This window comes from Anguilla rostrata, chromosome 1, assembly GCF_018555375.3.
Source record: "Anguilla rostrata isolate EN2019 chromosome 1, ASM1855537v3, whole genome shotgun sequence".
Taxonomy (NCBI): domain Eukaryota; kingdom Metazoa; phylum Chordata; class Actinopteri; order Anguilliformes; family Anguillidae; genus Anguilla; species Anguilla rostrata.
Genome location: NC_057933.1, coordinates 41,478,332 through 41,502,086, shown reverse-complemented (window position 1 = coordinate 41,502,086; position 23,755 = coordinate 41,478,332). Strand labels below are relative to the sequence as shown.

The 23,755-nt window shown below is 39.5% G+C and overlaps 1 protein-coding gene across 1 annotated transcript in view; it reads left to right on the top strand.

Annotated features, from left to right (window-relative positions):
- Nucleotides 1-23,755, top strand: part of itga9 (integrin, alpha 9) — a 130,683-nt gene that overhangs the window by 14,863 nt on the left and 92,065 nt on the right. The window contains exons 4-14 of the mRNA XM_064337558.1: nt 2,254-2,377; nt 3,430-3,497; nt 6,527-6,656; nt 8,481-8,566; nt 8,740-8,802; nt 10,584-10,721; nt 11,472-11,577; nt 16,954-17,048; nt 18,143-18,233; nt 19,663-19,708; nt 20,498-20,652. Of these exons, the coding sequence (XP_064193628.1) occupies nt 2,254-2,377; nt 3,430-3,497; nt 6,527-6,656; nt 8,481-8,566; nt 8,740-8,802; nt 10,584-10,721; nt 11,472-11,577; nt 16,954-17,048; nt 18,143-18,233; nt 19,663-19,708; nt 20,498-20,652 (1,102 nt within the window). The remainder of the gene's footprint in view (nt 1-2,253; nt 2,378-3,429; nt 3,498-6,526; nt 6,657-8,480; nt 8,567-8,739; nt 8,803-10,583; nt 10,722-11,471; nt 11,578-16,953; nt 17,049-18,142; nt 18,234-19,662; nt 19,709-20,497; nt 20,653-23,755) is intronic.

Genomic DNA, 23,755 nt, shown 5'->3' with positions numbered 1-23,755 from the left:
ATGCTTACGTGTAGGAATAGTAAAATGATTCAGTCCCATTCTTTCAGCTTTACTGTGCTTTTTCTTTGCTTGCTTAACTAAGTCATGATTACAATGAAAATTTGGATCCCCCAATACCTCAAGTGTAAACGATTTACACATAATAATTGAAACCTTTAAAATGTGAAGTCAGTGCTGTATCCCTAGGCTCCATTCTTTGTCGGAGGTGGCATCCGTATTAACAATAACTTCATCACAATACATGTAACTTCAGTTTTGGTTAAGGTATTTATTATATCCTGGCAATCCAAGGAGCAGAAATATTTGTGTAATTAAAAAAAAATATTGATGCGGATGGAGAGTGTGCAATTTTCCAGCAGGAAAAGTGTTGGAGTTTGTGTTCATAAATGTGGGCAGACCATGTTCCCCAGGGTCAGTGAATATTGCACAGAGGTTTGGAGTCAGTCCATAGTGTCTGTGGAATGCTTTTGTGAAATAAAGGAGGCGGAGTGTTCTTGCAGAGGTGTACACTTTTAGTGGGCAGCTTAAGAGAATGAAGTGTATTTTTGCAACAGTGTTAAAGACCTATGTCAGGGCAGATATAAAGACATTGAATATACATCCCATCCCATATATATCAATGTCTAGCCATAAAGGTATCTAAACAGTTTCCATTATGACTGTTATTGGAGAACTGGGTGGGTGATTTTGGGTTTCTATGTAAACTGTGGTTCGGCCATGGAATGGTTCAGCGCTGGGCTTGCTTCTTGTTGCGGCCACAAACCTGATAAACGCCTGTTTTTTAACAGCATGTGTTGGATCAGAGCTGGAGCTTGGGAGGTTCCAATCTCAAAACCGATCAGCCCTCTCTGTTCTGCCATTTGGGGCCACATGTGTGACAGGCGTGGTCTGTACTTTTATAAATGTAGCCACTCAGGCAGAAAGGCTATATTTAGCTTTTCAGGTAAAGAGTGGTTACATTGTCCTCTTGTCCTCAGCTCTGTGGATAATAGAAGGCTGGGAGATGTCAGTATAAAGATGGATGTGTGTACGTGCATTTGACCATGTGTGTGTGCATGTGTGTGTGTGTGTGTGTGTGTGGGTCAGTGCGTGTATTTGGCTGTGTAGTGAGGTTTGTTCAGATTCATTCAGAACAAAATTAGTTCAACAACCAGTCAGAATTCTGTACATCTGTTGAGCCCCACTTAGTAAAAAATGCATTTCAATACTTCCTCCCTGTGATGGGGGGGGGGGGGGAAGGGAAGACCGGTCTCAAACTCTGTTAGTTGATGTGTCAGCTCATTAGCTAGTCCAGGGTCATGGCAGGTGCGTGGATTCTTGGGAAACTTCTTCTTTGAAGTGGGGTCGTGACGGGGTTCCACTCAAAACGACTTTGGATGTGCACAGATCTCCACTTCGGTCCGGCCACAAGGAAGATATGGAGGAAAATTCTAGAGATAATTGTTCCTGAAAACATCTGTCGAAGGGGAATAAACCAGCTTGGTTTATTTAGCGGACGGCTGTCTCAGTGACCAGGCAAGGTCCGTCAAGGTCCTTAAGGAGTGCGTCTGATTGGTTAGATTGTGTCTGTACTCTCAGAACAAAGTTGTTGAGTTTTGTTGAGCTTTGTCACAGATGCAATGGAACCCCACGGGCTGATTATTTCGGGCACCTGAACATTTGATTGGAGCTATCAATCAGGCACTACCTCTCTAATGTTTAAGTGTATTAAACTCGGCTTCCCCATTTTCTTCTCATTTTTTTTCTTCTTGGAGAAGCTGGAGCCTAATCGATCAAGCAGTGAGTTTATAGCAGGGTCACAAGAGGAAGGAGACAGGCACATCATTATGCCTTGGTTGACCAGAGATGTTAATTGTGAATGTGACTCAGAGGAGGGTCAATCCCGTGGTCAGGAAGCCTGAGGCCAGAAATATCCTATGTATAGTTACATTGTTACAAGTGTATGTGTGTGTGTTTGTGTATGTATTGGCTGTACAGTATGCATGTGTGTTTGTGTATGTATTGGCTGTACAGTATGTGTGTGTGTTTGTATATATTGGCTGCATGTGTGTGTGTTTGTGTATGTATTGGCTATAGGTGTGTGAGTGTCTGTGAGTGTGTGTTTGCGTATGTATTGCTTGCATGTGATTGAGTGTGTGTGAGCGCATTGGCTATATGTGTGCGTATGTGTATCTTGGCTGTATGTGTGTGTTTGTGTGTGCATTGGCTGTATGTGTTCGAGCAGTAACTCCTGTGTTTCTGTGTCTGGTTCAGGCCTGTGCTCACCGCTGGAAGAATGTGTACTATGAGTCTGAGCAGATCCTTCCTCATGGCTACTGCTCAGTGATCCCTCCTACACTGCAGGGTAGTGCACGTCCTCTCATCCCCTGCTATGAAGGTAGGTACCTGCCTGCAGCCTCTGCCCTCAGCTGCCCCTTCAGGGATCTCTCTTATTTTGTAACAAAGATGCTGTGCTCGCAGACATACTATTTATGCCAGTTTTTATTATTTACGGTAACTTTGTTGCATCGCCCCTTCCTGATTTGGTAGGTCCATCACTGGACCATCGCCTTATAGTTTAGATGACTTGAACGTGTGACCCCCTATTGTCACTTTTTTTACTCTACAGCCCAACAATTAAGCTGCTTAAATATGTAAAATGGATGGCTTCTTAGGACCTCTGGACAGACTGCTCATTTAGTGTATGTTTTTCTGTTTGATGACACTCCATCTGTAGTAATGTATTCACCTGCAGCATTACATGGAAAGTATGTCTTCTGGCCAGCCGTAACACCTTGTCAGCTGGGTCATGAATTGTGGCTGACCTGTAATACTGCTGCCAAATGACCAATGGGACTTTGCTTACATTGGTATTGGCTTGCTTGCTGTTACAGTAGCATATATATACTACATATTTAATTACATGCCTTGATAAATGATTAAAGAAATGTGCGTTTCATTTTTTGTATTTTGCATGTAAAGACTTCTTTGCTTGGTTTTAACTTTATATGGGTTTTATCGGAGGAACAGCATTCATCTGTAAAAGTGAGGGAGAGGAAAGGCTGCAGTTTTTCTCCTGGGTCACTCAGCCAACATTTTACTTCCTTCCGTTTCTCTGACAACTGTGAGGCCCATACAGCCCTTTTCGGGGGACCAGTTTCAGGGCAGTGGTGCATTCCATAAATAATTACACTTTGTGTCAATCCAAGTCCAATATTTTCTGTAACATAAGAGTTAGCATGTCCCCCAGTGTGAGCTTCTTTTCAATGGTGTACTCCTACTCCAGTGCTGTATTAGAGTTCTGTTCTCAACTGCCTGATTTCCTTGTTGATGCGGCAGTGACTTGACTAACACCATATGAAACACATACAGGGATCCAGTAAATGTTGGCTCATGGATGCTGGCAAAGTACACAATGAAATAATTTGTGGTTTGTTTTTTTTGTTTTAGACTATAAGAAAACATATGGAGAAGAACATGGCTCATGTCAGGCTGGGATAGCAGGAGTATTTACTGAGGTCAGTAACTTATCTACTGCTTACTAGATACCTCTTCTTTGTCTGCACAACCTCACTGTTCATGGACATTGTGCCTACACCAGAACACAAAGTTACTTCCTGTCAGTTGTAAGCTTTCTGTTTTTAAACAGGTCTTGTAAACGTGGTCTCTTGATTGAAAGATGCAGCTCTGGTGAATTGGACATTTTCCCACTGTTCATTTTGAATTAGTTTATTATGTTCTTCACAAAATGATCTGTGCATTTGAGAGATTGTGACTGTGTAGGGTGTATATTACTTGATATATATTATTTCATAGTCATAGTGGATTTAAAATGTAATATCAACACATAGGGGCAATTTTTAATAAATTTGTGCTTGTGTCAAAATATTTTTATAGACACAAAATTATTAATTAGTGCAATAATTGTATGTATATGTACAGTACTGGCACAAATTATTGAAACACAGCATATGTAAACTTGGTTTGACGATTAATGCAATATTTTGCAACGGTTTCTCTTTCTGTCATAATAAATGTAACATGTAATAGTTTAAATGTAATATCAACATAAAAGAAAAATGAGGACTGCAGGCCAGTGAAGTCCTTCCACACCATTCTCAACAAAACCCCATCTATATGGACTTCGCTGTGTGCCTGGGGGCATTGCTATGCTGAAACAGGAAAGGGCTTCCCCAAACTTTTCATCAAGAATGTAATTGTATGCTGTAGCATTGAGATTATCCTTCTCTGGAACTAAGACGCCTATCTCAAAACATGAGAAACAGCCCCAGACCAAGGAGAGTCCACGTACTTTTGGTCATATGTGTGACACCCCTGGAAGGGAGGTGCAGCAGTTTCAGATAACACCGTTGGTTGCCGCATGGAGAGAGAGAGCAAACCAACACTACAGAAAAAAAAACATCTCACCTTCCCCTCATGTTTGGGAAAGAAAAAGAACAAAACTGAATGGCAGCCTTTTGGCTCATCGTTCATAACTGGCCCACTTTTTAGCTAACCAGCTCCTGCAGCTTTCCAGCTGCTGGTTCACTTTCTTGTTGTGCTGGGACAAACATAATCTCCACCACCAACTTGCTCTCTCGGTGTGTACTCCCGGTCTCAGCCCAGAACTGTGGGGAGAAACACACCTTTAAGCCAGCGCAAGCAAGGTGTGTGTGCTCTCTCCACCAGCCACCATTGCTGAGACCAATTTGCTTCTCTGATTAATCGAATGCCACTAAATATATATATATATATATATGTTGAGAGATTATTATTTCTTTGTGAATGTACTGTCACTCTAATACTCTGAGAACCTGGAGTTGATTTAATATTATCCATAAGCTCAGAGAGACATAAGCTTGCATCCAGCTGCCTGAGCATTACCTAGTCACCTGCCAGCACCAGGCACAGTTCTGGGCACATCGCCATGGTGATCCCCACCACAGGGAGGAAGGAGGGGTCTCACTTCCTGTGAGGTTCCGTAGAGCACAACTGTAGAGCTGTGAGGAAATGAGTTCACTGATGTTTTCCAACCTTTCCAAAATGTACAACGCCCTAAGGGAGCAGAGCATCGTGGGGGCGAGTTGCGCAGTACATGTTCCTTTTTTCAACACAGCATCAGTCTTCCTTCTAGATACACCACATCTGCCTGCCCTTACCCTGTTTTTAGTTACACTAACATCTGATATTAGGTATGACACTAAAGGGCCATTCCCTTTGGACAGAGGACTGATTCATGAGGAAACCTGTCTCCATGCAAGCCCAATAGGGGGTATGATTAGGGCGAGAGATTGGACAGAAATTCAAAACGTGTTTTTATGAAAAATCTGGTAGTTGATATTTGGAAGAATGCCAACAACAACAGAACCAGGTTTATTTTTCATCTGTAACCAGGCTAATACCCCCTAGATTGCAGTTCAGCAATCTAGAACTGCAATCTAGCAATCTACAACTGCTATGATCTTCAACATTTTTGTCCATACAACAACATCACAAATTAGTGACCTCTTTCCTTGTTTATTATAAAATGGTGATAAACAGCAATACAAGTAAGAAAATAAAACAAGGGTTTAAGACACGTTTTACTGAAGTTTTAGATCCTTGAAAGTGGCACATTGTGTTGAAATGTGAGATATGTGCTTTGGACTGAAGTATGTAATGAACAGAAGTGCAACATTAACTGAAAGGTAAAATGGACATCCGATAATTTAGCCTGTTATATGTTTAAGTGCATTGCGCACTTCAGTGTCTAAGTAATGTTCCATTACATTACAATTATTTGGCAGACACTCTTATTCAGAGTGATGAACAGTAGTGAAGAACAGCTACTTGTAGTTGTTTCAGATGAAAACCATTGCTCTCATCACATAATCCTCTAGCCACTGGAGCCTTATTATTCAGCAGCATCTCAAATTACAGTCTGCAAAATTCTCATTGATCCCTTTAGCAATAATATGGAAGTTGGGTAATAAACATGTATTTACAACCTGGAGTTGTATGTCAGCACATATTGTAGGATCAAAGGCGGCCTTGGCACTGAGTCTTTAAGTGTGGCCATGGGCAGAGAACACAGAGTAGTTTGTGGCCTCTGGCTAACCAGAACTACCATGTTCTTCTCCCATAGTACCACGCGTGGGAAGGAAGTGCCATAAATCCGACAAACCGAGTCCTTGCTGGACAGGCAGTGTGGGACTTGTGCCCCTGAAGCATTTGACAACACAATGAATCCTTCAGTGGATTCTAATTGGACCAGATTTTATCCTATCCACTCAGTTGAAGCACACCAAGCCATACATGGCATTTCTACATCCACTCCAGGGCTGCCAGTTAAAGGGCAGTCACTATACACTGACCTATTATATTAATCTATTACTTCCCAAAAGCAACCTTTTTATAAATAACTATTAATAAAAAGTTAAATAAATGTGGTTTTTATACAAAAAGTATAGTCCTGAGAGGCTGGGTCCTCCAGTGTCTGTCTGTCCGCTGCTGTTCCTGATAAGAGACAAGGAAACTGATGCCAGGTAATCCCTCTGGTGCATTTTAGGAGCTGGTGGTGATGGGTGCCCCAGGATCATACTACTGGACTGGAACAGTCAAGGTCTTCAACTTGACCTCAAGCACATCATACAACCTCAACAATGATGGAGTGAACTCCCACAGATACAGTTATCTAGGTAAGATGGAAGCCACTGTGCAAATCTTTCTTAAGCTTTCTGACATTTTCTCAGGAAAATATTGATGTATATTAAGTTAGCCATTTATATTCAGTCTTTCATCTTGTAAAATCAAAGTTAATAGAGCAGATGGCTGTACCTAATGGAGTCTGTGCTCATAAATATTTTGATATTAATGCACATATGTCATACATATAATACACTGTGTCTGATTACCCAACTATGTACAGACTATTTAGTCAGTTAATGGCGCATTTGTATTTGATTCATCTGAACAATGAGTACTATAATGATAAAAGAACAAAACATAAGTAAACTCAGGTGCAAGCACAGTGCACACTACAGATTTACTGGGTGTTCTGTAGCAAAAGTAAGTCATGACTAGCCATTTCCTGTAGTCTGATTATGGAGCAAGAAGTTGGTAATTGGTGTTGGCTTCATCAAAAGCCAACTGCCATTTTAGGTTTTTTTTACCCTGAAAACGCCCAGGTTGAGCTGCAATAGGAAGACTCTGGTTTAAATTCTCCAGAGATAAGGGTGACATAATCTTTCTGTGAAAGAAGCTAAAACTTCTTCAGCTGCTGACTGAGGGACTGCTTGGCTAGTACTGGTTAGAGAAGCTTGAAATAGTGTACTGCTTTCTCCACATCCAGAGATAGGGAAATGCTTAAGCAGTTTCAGCTTAGCTTGCCTTATCGGGAACAAAAGTGGTAAGAGCGTCATTTACATATTACATATAGAAAAGATTTCACTGGACTTTACATAACTTTTGTTACGTAACTAACACGCAGTTAACCCCACCCAATGAAAACCTGGCATTTGGGGGAAAGCAAGCCGATTTCAGCACAGGCTTTTATACTTTTTTTTTTTGCAAGAATCATTTAAAAATATTTAGCGGCTGTTTGTGAATGCATAAAAGTATGAAAACAACACACCAGCAAAGAATTCACAGATTTCGGTTACCTGAACCTTTAAAGTGCGGCCAATTTAACACAGAATTTGTACAGTTAGTATATGATTAGTACGTATATATCAAACTGGTGTTTTTAATGGACGATAAAAAATGCCATTTGGCTTTGCAATCCCCAAAGACTATTTGTTATGTTAGGGCTTTGATGGAGCACAACTCATTTAGAGTTGGGTTATGCTGGGGCTTTGATGTTCAAGTGAAAAATCAACTGTACTAGGTCCATGCATGGAAAACACGTAGGTATGATTATGATTTTCCTGAGATAAAGAAGGTATAATGTTTTTTCTTAAAGAAACTCAAACCTGGCCTATCCGAAATCACAGCTAAGATTGGTGTACATTCTACAGTTTGCTGATATTTTACAGTCTTGTACTGTATTGTCAATAACCAATTACTTTCAACTTAAAATTCAGATCCTAGCATGACCATCTAGCTCTTACATGCATTCAGTTATTACTTTCAGTGTGTGGAACCAGCCCACTTATTTTGTGTCTGCTGCAGGCACTCATGAGTTGTCACAACTTCATGTAACATCAGATTGCTTTTCTAAATCTAATTTCACACAAGGAGTTACTTCCTGGGAGTATGACAAGGGGTCTTTTGTTCCTGTTTTGCCACTATTTAAAATGCTGAATCAGATACACACACACAGACACACACACACATTTGCATATATGCATATATGCATACACACAGGCACACATGTACACACACGTACAAGCACATGCACTCTCTCTTTATTTCTCTCTTTTCTGCCTCACATACACAATCTCTCTCACTCTTATTCTCTCAGTTCTGGTAGGATATTATCAGTTAAAATACAGTCTCTCACTTTCTCATCTCATTTTCCATAGGATATGCAGTGACAGCTGGTCACTTCTCTTCACCCACAGCCACTGATGTTGTGGGAGGGGCGCCACAAGATGGGGGAGAAGGAAAGGTAGTAACTATTCTACAATTATTTAGTTAAGGAATTTACCTAGGTATTTACCTTGGTAGTATCATTACATGGAACAATAATGAAAGAAGATTTATTTTTGTTTGTTTGGCTAGAAGTAAAGAACACTACTACTGACAAGGGCAATTACATCACACCGTTCTTCCATCTTCTAGGTCTACATTTTCAAAATTGAGAGTGGATCTCTCGTGAAAATTTTTCAAGCTTCAGGGAAAATGGTAGGTGTTGAGATTCCTTAATGGATAGTTCATGTACTGAGTTTGTTTTAATGTAATTTCAGTTTTAGTTCATGTTCCTGATTGGCCCAGACAATGAAGGATACTTGAGATACTTATAGAAGTTTCCGATGGCCTGCCAGTCTTCTGATGGTGGGCATATGTGCATAAACTGGTTTATAAAAGGAAAATACTTCAAAGTAACTTCAAAGCAGCTTGTACAGTGATGTTTTTCCTCCAGAGGATGTGCATGTGTGAAAGTGGTGCAGCTTCCTGCATCAACAGTATTACAGAGAAATGCCTCAGAGAAGCAACAATTGACAGGACAGAAAAGATTTTGTGGTATTTGTATTCCAACTTGTGGGGAAAATGTACAAAAACCATCTTCATGTCACTTAACTCAATGACCTCTAAGTAACCCAATTCAACTGAAGGTGTGGCTAGCTGTCCTCAAATGGAATGTCAGCAGGCTAGTTTTTCCATCTGGCTTTTTGGTCTCTATCTGTTGCAGCTTCTCATTCAGGCTCAGACTCATTTGAGTTCAGACTAAAATTTATAACATTAGGCAGCATAGCTAAAATGTTCTTCAGATGATGAGGCATTGTGTAGAGGCAGTCCTTCTGTCATATGTGCTTTGTAGTGTTTCAATTTCAATGTATAATTAGTTTGGCTAACTTAGGCATGTAATGATACAGGCAGCATTATCAGCTACTCCAGGGCTGTCTGGCTCTGTTCCTGGAGATCTATCATAGGTTTTCATTTCAACCCTAATTTGGCACACCTAATTCTACTAAATAGCAGTTGAATGAGGTCTCTAGGTGTGCTTTTTTTGGGGCTGGAGTGAAAACCTACAGGATGGTAAATTTCCAGAAACTGGGTTGGGCAGCCCTGGACTACTCCTTGGCCAGGCCAGCTGTATTAAAACCATGCCTCTCTGGTCATTGAAGAACTTACCTTTGAACAGCTTTTGAACTGAGAAGGAAAGTGGATTTTTATGTTTATAATTGTGAATAAATACTGAAAATGTGCTCTTGTGAATATCCTCTGGAAAATAAGGTCATTGTACATACTGCTTTGGAGTTTCTTGATGTGTATTTTCTTGCTTTAAACTGAAAACCAGTTGATGCCCCTATACTAGCCATTGTAAAGCTGGCTGGTCATCTGAAACTTAAGTAAGTAACTCCTTCAGTAAATATCCTTCAGTGCACACAAAAACTGTTTGGACTAATTGAAAACATACACTGAAACTGAACTAATATTTAAAAATTCCAGAAAGTGAACTATCCCTTTAATGTGGCTGAGGGTCTAGCCAGAAATGTGTTTCTACTACAATCAAATTCTTTGAAATGGCGTCATAGTATCAAAGAATGCATGCTGCTTTCTCTCCACCTAAAGTGCATTAAAGCATTTATGTTTCTAATCATTTGTAGCTCTTAACACATATTAGTTAGTTCTGAAAAGAATTTATAATATTTATAATACTTATCTATGTTTCACAAAACATTTAGAATATTTATAATAATTTTTTGAACTTACTAGCATTTAATGGAACTTGGCAGTGGTTTAGAGCGGGTAGAAACCTGATCTTGTAATTCAGAGACTGCAGGATTATAATCCCCATTACGAAATAAATTTTAAGGAAAGCACTGAAGCATGCAGTTGTTTTAGAGGGTAATAGTAAAACTCTGCCGATAAACACTTCAGAATAATGATATGGGCTTGTGTGGGGATTTATGGTGATGTACTCTGACAGAATGCTCTTTTGTGGCTCGACTTGGTTCCAGATGGGCTCTTACTTTGGCTCCTCATTATGTGCAGTTGATCTGAACCGGGATGGGCTGTCGGACCTGCTGGTGGGGGCGCCCATGCACAGTGAGGTTCGGGATGAGGGACAGGTCTCCATCTACCTTAGCAGGGGCAATGTGAGTCCTCACTCTTGATATATGATATGATCTTTCTCTAATAATCAATCAATATCTCATTAGTTTTATTTATTTAACAGTTGTTGTTTGCTAAATTGTTTGTTAAGGGATTCATTTTTTAAATTCCACCATACTTGTCTCTATGACTTTCATTACTTCTCATGAATCTATTTTTCTATGTTTTAGAGTTCTCACTATGGTATGCCCATCTCCACTTATATTGTATTTTGATTTTATTGCTGTAGATATCTTAATCATTGTGTCAGGGTCCAGTAAGGCTAATAATTACTATTGATAATTTTATAGCTTCTATTTAAGACCTGTGCTTTTTTATGAACTTCTAAATATAGCAGTGATTTTGTAGACATATGTTGCAGCTCTAAATAAAGTAAAAATAGTTTATATAATCCAAATGATATCTTTTGTCAGGTCATACCTGTTATCATCATGGTCTAACTAGCTAGGGAATTATGCATATTTATTATTACAGTTATTATTGTTCTCAGTATGTCTTTGGTTTAAGGCTGCTCAAAGTTAGATATAATTCTAACATCAACTGAGTTTATAAGTAGTGCAAGGTAAGTAGGTCACTAGGATATGATTCACAAATATTTTGAGTGACTAATCCATTAAACAAGCTTTGTGTGAATACTTGTGTTTTTCCAGGAGATGCAGACATATCCTTTTTGCTAGAAGATGGAAGATCATGTGATCCTGTTGCATGAGCTCCTTGTTCTGTGTATCTGGCAGGGTCTGATGGAAGAGATGGAGGCCTTGAAAGGCGATAATGCTTACAATGCCCATTTTGGGGAGTGCATCACTTCACTGGGGGACATTGATGATGATGGTTATCAGGGTGAGTGAATGCTTCACACAACTTTTATTGGGATGGCAGGTATGCTGTCCCGCCAAGTTATGGCAGCATGTCCCATACCTATTCAGCACCGCTTGGTGCTTTTCATGGTTACCACAATAGGCGCTTTTCCACCGTTGGGCCGAACCATTACCAGGCCCACTCCGTGCCATTCCGCGCTGCTCTGTACTCATGGGAATGGTTACCATTTCTGTTTCCACCACCGGGCTGCTAAAACCAGGACTAGGAAGTATCTAAAAAAAACTAGTGAGGAGAGCAAGTGACGCGGTGGACCAGTGACAGCGTCCTGTTGTGAATGTATTAAATATGCGCCAGTTGTTGTCGTCACTCCCCATACTGTTTTATTTTTGTTATGTTATGTTTTGTTGGCTGACGAAACGGACGATGATTCTGTGTATTTTGGTCTGTTTTTAGTTTCTCTTTTTAGCGTATCCTCCACTGACCATCACTGTTGCATGCATCACAAAAACTATTACACTACTAACTAACACTTACATTACAGTGTGAAATATCCACATTATATAATACCACTAACCTATTTAAAGACACTCAATCCAAAAATAACGTGTATAACCGAAATATTTTGAGCAGTAGCCTAATACTTACATAGTAAAGATGAAATTTTATCTGTGTTCAGTAGATGGAGACAGACACAGTAAATCAACAAGTTCAATCCGCTTCTGTTTTTCTCCAGAAAACGATGTCAGATAGATCTATCAGCAAATCTATGGTTTAACTATGCCCAGAAGTCCTCAATAATAATAGTATTTTCCAAGAAATTACGAAAAATCGTTAACAATGTTTCGTTAGGCGCAGCGTCTTTTTACTACTGCTACCACAGAGTGAATGCGTAAGTGAATGTGATGATAAGAAAATTTGCGGTTACGCGGACGTATAAAACGGTATTACAAAAGCAAAATTAGACATGTTATGCATGTTAGAAAGCTTATACTCTCACCTACTGAATAAATGTATTGTCAATCAAGCCAGACTGTACTAAAAAGGGCGACAACGCCGTAAATGATGCACAGCAATTTTGAACGTAACCAGGCATCACAAATATGCGAAATATATTTCACAAACGGATTGTCCAAGACAATATATGACCACGGAGTCTCAAAAGGCACATCTGTATGCGTAAAACCAAATTTTAAGGTTATGTATTTATTCAATATTTAGTCCCAGATATTGACTGTAGAATGACATGGTATCATTTTTTAAAACTTTGTCCCGTTTATTTCGTTATTCAGTGAGCAGCGTTTTCACTGCTGTATTAGCGTATCTTAGGGCTATTGTCGGGTTTATCTTGCTGCTATGACGGAATACGATTTTTGATTGGCATTTTTATTTATATTAGCTTCTCCACCGACCTAGCTTATGGAAGAGGACGTATGCGGAGTCACAAAACTGATGTAATGTGAAACCAATCAGTGAATACGTCATTAAGCCTGCCCACCTGAATGGTTCTGCTGCACTGAGCACGGTTGTCTAACCGTGCCGAAAATATCGTGCTGGGCACGGGTTGTAATCGTTCCGCGCCAAACCGTTTCCAGGTGGAAACACCATTGGAACCGTTCCTCTCCGTGCTCAGAACCGTTCGGCCCTGCCGTGGAAAATGGGCTAAAGACCACAGACTTTCAGGCCTTAGGAAAATCAACATCTATACCTTCTGACCTCATGCAAACAGACAGAATTCATGAACAACTTCACACATCCTCACAATAAATCCCCAAACTTGGGTTATTTTTCCATTTCTCTTTTTTAGTTGCCAATTTCATCATCACAAATGCTCCAGTCCCACAATCAATAATCATCCCCACTGGACATATAACTACATTTTCTGCCAAAGCAGCCAATTGCAGGATACTCAGATACACAGGCATACATGGTGCCTAAACCAACAGTCTAAATCCTTTGAAATAAAGAACAAACAACAACATTAAAGAGGGTTTTTATTGCTAAGCCAAGTCCCATTGTTTGAATCTTTTTGGGTAAAGTGGAAGGATTTTACTGTGTTGGAACAAGCACATGATTAAGAGAACTGGGCGAGCGTGGGCTGTCCACTCTTTTCATCCACAACCTGTCTCCAGAGGTGGGTAGAGTAGCCAAAAACTGTACTCAAGTAAAAGTATTGTTACTTTAAAATAATAATGACTCAAGTAGAAGTAAAAGTAATCATCCAAATAATTACTTTAGTAAGAGTAAGAAAGTATCTTGTGAAAAGACTACTCAAGTACTGAGTTACTTCATATAATCTGATTTAATGTTGAAATAAGCAGAGCAAGATGAACGTAAAAATCCAAATGTCCAAAATATAAAATTGTAAATGCTTATCCAATAGAAATAAACAAAATATAAAACAGCCATGTGCAAATTCAAATATGGCCTGAATCATATCCCTTTAAATAAAACAATACACAGGAGGTTCGTCAGAAGAGGAGGATTTTCGCTTTCTGTTGTACTCTATTAAGTCTATATACCTCATCAGTTTGTTGGGGTGAACCCTCCGTTGACAGAAAAAATATCAATGAGGCTACAGGGGATTTATCCATTAAAATAGACTCATCATCACAACAAAGAGGAGCCTGCTCAAATTCAAACAGAAACTTTATATGTGGGAAAACATAATGCTTTGTCGCACCATTATTGTACCTTATGATGCACTTATCCACAATATTCCAAAGTCCCATGATGCCTTGCGCGGAATATGTGCAGAACTTCCGGTTTAGCGTAAACAAACTTTATGTATGCTATGCAATGCTATGCAATGTTCCAGCGCTCACGTCATGACTGTTGCATGCTTCACAAAAACTATTACACTACTAACTAACGCTTACATTACAGTGTGAAATATCCACATTAATACCAGTAACCTATTTAAACACACTCAATTTCAAAAATAACGTATATAACCGAAGTATTTTGAACAATAATAGCCTACTTACATAGCAATGATGAAATCTTATCTGTGTTCAGTAGATGGAGACAGAGACAGTAAATCAACAATACAGTTCAATCCGCTTCTGTTTTGCTCCAGAAAACGATGTCAGCTAGGTCTATCAGCAAACATGCGGCTTAGCTATGCCGAGAAGTCCTCAATAATAATAGTATTTCCCAAGAAATTACGAATAATAGTTGACCACGTTTCGTGAGTGAATGCATAAGTGAATGCGATGATAAGAAAAATTTAGGTTACGCTGACCTAAAAAACGCTATTCCAAAAGCAGAATTAGACATGTTATACATCATTAGAAAGCTTATACTCTCACCTACTGAATAAATTAATTGTCAATCAAGCCAGACTGTACTAAAAAGGGCGTAAACAAGGCGTGTGGTATTAGGCACAGCTATTTTGTAAGGTACCGAGGCATCACAAATGCGCGTATGTTTCACAAACGGATTGTCCAAGACAATAAATGACCACTCAGTCAAATAGTTAGCTATCCACAGCCAAAACTAACCTACAACTTACCGCCACATATTTTCTCAAGTTCGAAGTTGAGTTCTTGTTGGCTGAAATGTCCACATTTCTAGGCAGACAAAGAAGGCAGCGCATAATGTAACTACTGTTTTTGGTAGTCTGTAAGTAAAACATAGTTTGAACGTGAGGCCAGGGGTGTTCTGCCTCCTATGAATCACCCACCGTTGTTTCAGCCATTGTTGTCGCCCACTCATCCTTCTGTGTGCTGTGACTGGCTACGTTTGATTGGTGAAACTGAGTCATTTGGGGCTGTGACAGAGCCAAAGCAAAGACCAGTCAGCCTCTTTGGCTGAAGTCTCTCTGAGAGAATGAAACAAACAGAACGTGCATTGAGTAAAAAATGGGTAAAAAATAAAAGTAACGAGCGGAATGTAGCCGAATATAACGGAGTAAAAGTAACATTTTTTCTTCGCAAATATACTCAAGTAAAAGTGAAAAGTATGTTGCATTAAAACTACTCTTACAAGTACAATTTATTCAAAAAGTTACTTAAGTAAATGTAACGGAGTAAATATAACGCATTACTACCCACCTCTGCATGTCACCCATATTCAAATCTGCCATACATATAACAGCAAAACCTAACTGGCTTTGTCACAGTCAAATCTTGGAGTAGCTACACCAGAACAAGGAAGTGTCACACATAACCATTGACTATATACTGTACAAGATGCGGCTTTACTTTGCTAGCCGCCACTACAATATAATAATTTTCAGAGCTTGCAAGCTTTCCTCTGAGTTTGTAGGGGGTAAAGAACTGATTTTATATTGTATAAAATATGCTTTATATTATATTCTTTCAAAATAATGTCCTAAATCAGGGATATCAATCTCCAGTCCTTGAGGGTCCCTTTCTTTTGTTTCTGGTGTGTTTCAGGTCCTATGTGCTTAAATTAAGTTGATTGGCTAAATGTGCAACCCACCATACTCACGGAAAATGCAAATCCCTGCAGACACTACTGTGTACTGCAGTACTTCCCTTTTAGCCCTGCCTAAACAGTTACTTTGTTTAAAGCTTAACAGAAGAGGTTAATATGCCTACACATACTGCTAACATTCAGAATATTTTTAGGAAATTGCGATAAAGGAAAAAACACTAAAACAATTCCAAAATGTAAGAAAAATAAGGCATCTGGCCCTGATGGCATATATCCAAGTGTACTCGGGGAAATAAGAACTCTGGACAAATATTTATAAGCCTCTGGAAGGTATTTTGTCCAGTCTCTAAAAAATAGAGAAATGCCAGAGGACTGGAAGGAAGGTCATAAAGGTAATATATTAGTAGGGTGACCATAATGACCTAGGACACTACAGGTTTTTTACTTTAACATTCCTCTCATGTAAATCATTGGAATCTACGAATGGGGACAAGTTAGAATTATTTGCTGGAAGGGACCGTATCTTAAGGGATAGCCAATATGGTTTTTGCAAGGGGGGTGGGGTCATGCCTAAAGTCTTTGAGGAAGCTACAAAGTGGTTTGACTGAAACCATGCTTATGCTACTCCATGAAATTCAGAAAGTATTTGAAAAAGGATCACAGGAGAAGTTTGAAACTGGCTGTAGGGTTTGATACAGTGAATAACTGTAGGAGGATAATATCTCAGAAGTTATTGTGGGACATGGATCCCCACATTGATCGGTGCTGGGACCTCTGTTCTTCCTTATTTACAGAATTGATATGGACATTAGCAGCAAAATTGTTATATATAAAGATGTCAGGGTTTTAGCAAACAGATTTGAATCTATTAATGTAATCAAAAATTTATTTAAAACAGAATTCAAAAGTGGGTGGAAAGCTTGCTTGTGAAATTTAAGGAAATTACATTTAGTGTTCTTATGTACTCACCGATATATGTTTTGATTGTTTCTCTTCTAGACGTGGCCATAGGAGCCCCAAAAGAGGACGAGTACATGGGAGCAGTATACATTTATCATGGAGACCCTACTGGGATCATCAACAAATATTCCATGGTAACCAGCCCTGCCGTGTGACTCGTCTCTCTCTGCACAAGCAACTTCCACTAGCGCATATAGCTGGAATTCTGCACCACACCACTATAATACCTCATTTAATGTTTTGATCCTATATTCACATGCATCTTCCTTTAAGATAGTTTTGGATATGTTTTCCTAGAACACACTCTGTCATTTGAAAATAAAGTTTATAATTTATGTTACGCTTTGGATAGATTTTTTAAAATAAAATGCAGTGTCAGGGTATTGGTCAGTAAGATCTGTAAGATCATGCTTATAAAAGCATGAACCATTATTCAGCATCATTCAGGGACAGTATATTTCTCAATTTAGATATATTTCTGAGCTGATAATGGCCACTCTTGAGATGTTTTAATGTGGGCCTGAAAGGAGAGGTGTGGGTCAATAGTCACTCCTGGGTTTTTAACCACTGCATTGACTGTGAGAGTGAAGCCACCTTACTACTATCATGTCTTATCTGAATTCAATAAATAAAACTGTGTCATCCAGACCTTTATTTCTTTAAGCATAAAGCATCCAGTTTAGCAAGTTGGACAACTTCATATGATCTGCATAGCAGTGGTAGTTAGCACCATGTCTGCCTATAATGTTTCCAAAGGTTAGCATATACAGAGAAAACAACAGGTCCTTGTGGTACTACATAACTTACCCTTGAGCCCTCAGAGAGCACTCATTATTTACCCTATATAAACTATATCTAACAGAGAAGAGAGGTTTGAGAGGGTACAATGGGCCCGACTAATTTATATTCAAATGAAAGATTATTTAATTAAAATTATTCACAAGAACTAAGCATAGCAGTTTCAGTTCAAAGGGGAAGCTGGGTCCTGTAATTATGCCAGATTCAAGTCTCAGCTATTATAGTCATTAGCTGTGTTTGACCAGGGGTCCACAGTGGTGGGATGCAATCCTGGGGGTAGGGTGGGTTTAAGTTGCCCATGGCTTCTCATGTTACCGCTGCCTTAGTTCCTCCCAGCAAATGTTACCAGTTGTTGTTAGCGAGAGATTGTTTCGTGCTTCCCCCCTCTCTGAATAAGCCTTTGCTGTCTGTGCTCTTGTTTCCTTTGCAGAAACTGTCTGGGCGAAGGATTGATCATGGCCTGCGCATGTTTGGCCAGTCCATTTCTGGCAAAGTGGACATGGATGGAAATGGTTATCCAGGTGGGGATGGCATGAACATAATCATCCTTTACATCCTGCTACATATCCTGCTATGTGTCCTGCTATATTTACTATATTTACAGTACAGTATGGTAAATAGGCCATTTGCAGATACATCTATTTATCTGATTTTCTGTATAAGAGATTTATGCGATAATGTAAGCAAATTCACGCAAACTTGCGCGTAGTAAAAATACAACCGATATAGGGTCTATAATAATTCTCCCATATTGGACATAGCTATTTTCCATAAGTCTGCTGCACTGCTTTGTGCTTCTGTTGATTAACCAGTTATGAAATAATAAAAGTAATTATTCAATTGATTTGAAATAATGCATGGAATGATTTAATGGGTTGGAAATAATAAAAGGAATAATTCAGTGTGTTTGAAATATTGACGGGAGTGATTCAGAGTTGATTTTAAATACTGCATGGAATGATTCAGTGGGTAATAGTAAATGTAACGATTTAGTAGTTTTTAAAAAACACAGGGAATGATTCTGTAGGTTTGAAATAATACAGGGAAAGATTCAGTGGATTGAACATGATTCAGGAATACACAGGATATGCACTCTCAGAAGAAAGTGTTCCAAAAGTGTCTGCACAAAGGAACCCTATCTAGGCAAAGGGTTTTTTGTCTGGAAAAATTGTTCAATCTGGGAGCTTTCACAATTTTAACACCTTCCATACAGGGTTCCAAAAAGAACTAAAAGGGTTCCCCTATGGAAACAAGCCAAAGAACCTTTTTTCTGAGAGTGTACAGGACAAGAAGGCAGTGGTGATTCCTGTGACAGGTCATGTAGTAGAGAGATTTGAGCTGGGAAAAATAGGGGGAATTGATTACTTTGTGAGGTATAGTAAAGTTGATTTGAATGAACCAAGTTCTCAGTTCCACAAACAGCTTTGGTTTTGAACTTTTTGAACACATTTCAACAAGATTGTTTCTTTGCTATTTCTGCAAACCCTTGATGTTTTAATGACAAATGAAACTATGCACAATTGCAATTGAAATCAAATCTTGAGGGAGACTCACTTCAAGTGTTAGTTCTCAGTATAAACGACATGTCAAAAAATGGCAACAGCATTTTGAGCTTGCATTTTGCCCTGTTAAGAAATCAGGCTGTCGTGCAATTCTCTGGCATTTTGTTTACAACATTCCACATTTCTTTCAGGCTTCGGCCCAGTATCATCTCAGAACAGCTTTGTTCTGGACTTGTGTTTATTGTTCTGGATGAAACTGAATGTGGAGACATTAGACTTTTTAAAAATGAGATGTTTACCCTTCTTCCCGCAGTTTATTTTATGTGTACCTTCATACAGTCATCAGAGTGATATCATTTCTCATTCCTTCACATTTTTCATAAGCTTTTAAATGGGAAGAGAGGGGATGTAATGAGTCTTCCTGGCTGTGGCATGCTGTGTGTTTCAGATCTCACGATTGGGGCCTTCATGTCAGATCATGTGGTGCTGCTGAGGTGAGTTTTCGCCGTAATGATCTACTGTAAGATGCAGATCCTTGTATGTGAAAGCTCTCTTGCTCATATTCCACCTATCCTCACAGGAAGCTGGGGTTTTAGGCAAATGCAGTGTCTGTATTAGTGCATAAGACCAGGGTTTTTACACTAGCCAGTTATTTCCCTCCCAGCTGTTAAATCCCTGTAGTCCATGTATCCTCAAAGATAGCAAGCTAGCCACATTGTCCTCATGTATAACAGAACTCACCTGCTAGCTAGCTGATTAAACTTAATTACTGAATGATGACTTGCAAACTAGCCAGTTCTCTCTATTATGGGAAGCCCAGAATATGGTTTATGTTACAGTTTCCAAGCATTTCTCACAGAATATCATATTTGGGGACAGCTGTTTACAGAATCATAGGAAACCCATACATTGTATTTTATAGTTCTTTCAGTTTGTTTCAATCTGACCCACCTTATAATTTCATATCATGCTTGGTTACACCTTTTTCTTTTTATTGGACAAAATACAAAACATAGATAACAGCCTCAAATTTGTTCATGAAATACCAAAGGCCGGTATGTATAGTCCGACTTGCTGTTTAGTGATTGGGTATTTACCTGAGAGCTCTAAAGTCCCTGGAAACTGTTAGCTCTTGTTTACCCATTCTTCATCCAAATGTACACTGCCTATTACCCTCTTTAATATGTTTTAGTGTTTAGTTTAGTATTTTTATTTTATATAATTATAAAATATAATTATAATTAATTACTTAATTGTTATTATTTGTTTAATTTCTTATCCAGGTCCAGACCAGTCATCACTGTGGATGTATCCATCTTCCTGCCAACATCCATTAACATCACTGCACCAGAGTGTCACGATGGCTCACAGCATGTCAACTGCTTCAATGCTACACTCTGCCTCCGCTTTACTGGCAAAGAGGTGCCAGGACAGATAGGTGAGTGGTGCCCTGACACTCCTAACCAGCAAACACCACAGAACAGTAGGCTCACTAGACTCAGAGCTGCAAAACGGTCACTCTGGGCACCTGGGCTCCCGCTGATAGGATCGGGATGCCCCCCTGTGTAGTTACTTCCTGGAATATGTGGTAATGGATCTTGTGCAATTAGAGAATGAGCTATTCATGTTTTTAATCTGAGTCCTTGTGTGTGGGCTATATTAATAGTGCTGTGTTGAGAGTAGAGTGGATTTTAATTTGAGAATCGTAATAACAAGAGTTTACTGGCTAATTGAACACCTGGCAGTAGTAGCCAGCAAACTAACTGTCATTGCTGTCTAGCTAGTTGGTTAATTTAAAAAACAAGACCAGGTCAAAACCTAGTATATGGCTGGACCTCTCCGGCTGACCAATGGTGTAACTTCACAACTCATTCACAGACATTCGTGGTTGTAGGGCTGGCCCCACTGTTGCGGTCTAGCCAAAAATGATCACTGATAGCCTAGTCAGCAAAGTAGCTAGTTGCTGTTTTTACTGGTAGCTGATAAGTTTGTTAGCCCGCTTGTGATGCTCCTAGCTTCTGTAAAAGGTACAGTAGAAAGCAACCGAACTTCACAGTGCAGTCAGCCATATTGCTGTTGTTGGTTACTCTGAGGTCTAAATGTTCCCCACTCTTATGTAGTGACCTACCCTTTATCAGCACCAAACTGAAGCATCTGCTCCTACAGAAGAACCCCCCTTTATCAGCACCAAACTGAAATTTCGACACCTACAGAAGAATCCCGCTTTATCTGCACCAAACTGAAACATCTGTGCCTAGATAAGAATCCCCCTTTATCAGCACCAAACTGAAATATCTGCTCCTACAGAAGAATCCCCTTTATCAAAACCAAACTGAAACATCTGCTCCTACATAGGAATCACTGCATTTCTGCTACCATTCAAGCCTTTCCAAAACCTAATGTGATGAAATACCACATCCACACAGACCCCCATTAGCCATGGTCCAGCATCCTCTAAGGAAAGCCATTTCTGAAACCAGAAAGGAAGCACTGACGCTGCACGCATTCAGTGATTAGTAATGGGAATTTACTTTCCTTTTCAAAGTTAAGAGTAAAATACTTTCATTAGCCTAATCCATGTTATACACAACTCCAACAAAGAAGTAGAATTAAAGACACAATTCCCTTTTCAAAGTTAAGAGTAAAATACTTTCATTAGCCTAATCCATGTTATACACAACTCCAACAAAGAAGTAGAATTAAAGACAAAATTCCCATTGAAAAAGAAACCCAAAATATACCCCCCTCTATGACTTTTTGAACAGACAAACCAACAGAATATAAACCACCAATTCACCGAAAATCTCTTTAGAAATAGTGTTGGGCCACAGTAACTTATCTGGCCATACCAAAGTCAACTGAAGAGGGAAAAGTGTCCCCTCCTTGGTACATCCAAAATACAGTATTACATCATGTTAGTGACGGCCAGATTCCCCTCCCTCTGGTGTGAGAGTCGTGATGTCAGCTGTCTATGATGTTATCTGCACATCATCTCAGTGGTCACAAGCGGATTCCTCAGAAAACCCTGAAACTTAGATTTCGTCATTGAGTTTTCATTAGGAACAATTTTTTTAAATAACCTTTTTGAATCTGTATGATTTTAGCATCCACCAAACGTGGATAACAATCTCAAAATCATATACAAATGCGTAATGTGCCTTTTTTGTGTTGGTTGGGAAGTGCAGTGAGCATACAGCTAGATTCCGTGTACCCCTGTCTGTTTCACTAATGCCGCGTTTCCACCGCAGGAACTATACCCCGGAACTAGGAACCTTTTGAGGAACTCAGTGCGTTTCCACCGCAGGAACTAGGGTCTAAATTTAGTTCTGGGGGCTTTGTTTTACCCCCCAAAACGTTCCTGCTCGGGGGGTAGTACTTTCCGAAAGTACAGGAACCTTTTGGGTGGAGCTTGCAGCGCTGAACACTTCTGATTGGTCGAGTACTCGTAGCATTTGTGTTGTATTTATTTTCTGCCATTACCCGCCATGTTTGAAAATATGCAGCGGCAAACCAATTTATTTATATAATAACTTCAAATCAAATTTGTATGTTATGCGGCGCAGTAGCCTACTTTTGGTTATAGCCTGTCAACGTCTTGGAATTATAACGTGTGCTCTTCTGTTCTTTTCTTGCTTTAGTATTCGTTTTATAAAATGCAAAGCATTCGTGCTGGGACAGCATATTACGTAGGCTACCAAAACATTCAAACGGATTAATTCGGTTGCTGAATATTTTCTTCCGGATTTTCTTTGTTAGCCCGTTGTAATTGACTCAAAACGTTTGATACAGTTATGTGAGGTATGCGGTAGTTCTGCATAATTAACATTGGTGATACAGTACAAGCAAACTGGAAATCACCTTCCGCACTTTTTATCCGGGTAAAATAACAGGTTAATTCTAGTAATCTTCCCTTTGCGATTAGCCTATATGGAATTGACGACGAGAAAGTAATAAAACAGCAAATTGTTTACAACGTGTGCATGTTTTCTGCTGTTAATGAATGTGTTTGAGAGGATATATGAAAATCAATAAATACAAAAGTAACCATATATAGTCATTGTTGGTAACCCGTTGTATATAAGTGGAATAAACCCCTCCGGGCTGTCCCGGTTATTAGAAAATAATGTAGGCTACTTCGGTGGTAGTATGGGGTTACAGAAGAAATCATATGACAGATGGACCGACGACAACGTCAGTGGGCTAATTGCCTAATCTTCGCGGTACTTTAGACCCCGGTGGAAACGCAGACAACCATTGGCTGAAGGAACCTTTTAGTTCCTGGTAAAGTAGTTCCTGGGACTGAAAGTTCCGGGTAATTTTGGTGGAAACGCGGCTATAGAGTATAAACAGTTCATTGTCCTATCACAGGAAACCTCTTTTGTGCTTTGACCCTTCCCTATAAAATTTCCCCTGCATTTAGCAACCAGCGGGTTGTACATACATCAGTACAGAACATATATCAGCATGTCTTCTGTACATGAGCCAATCAATTCACCAGGCTGTGGGTGTGGTCATGCAGTCATTATTTAGGTGGTGGGTGT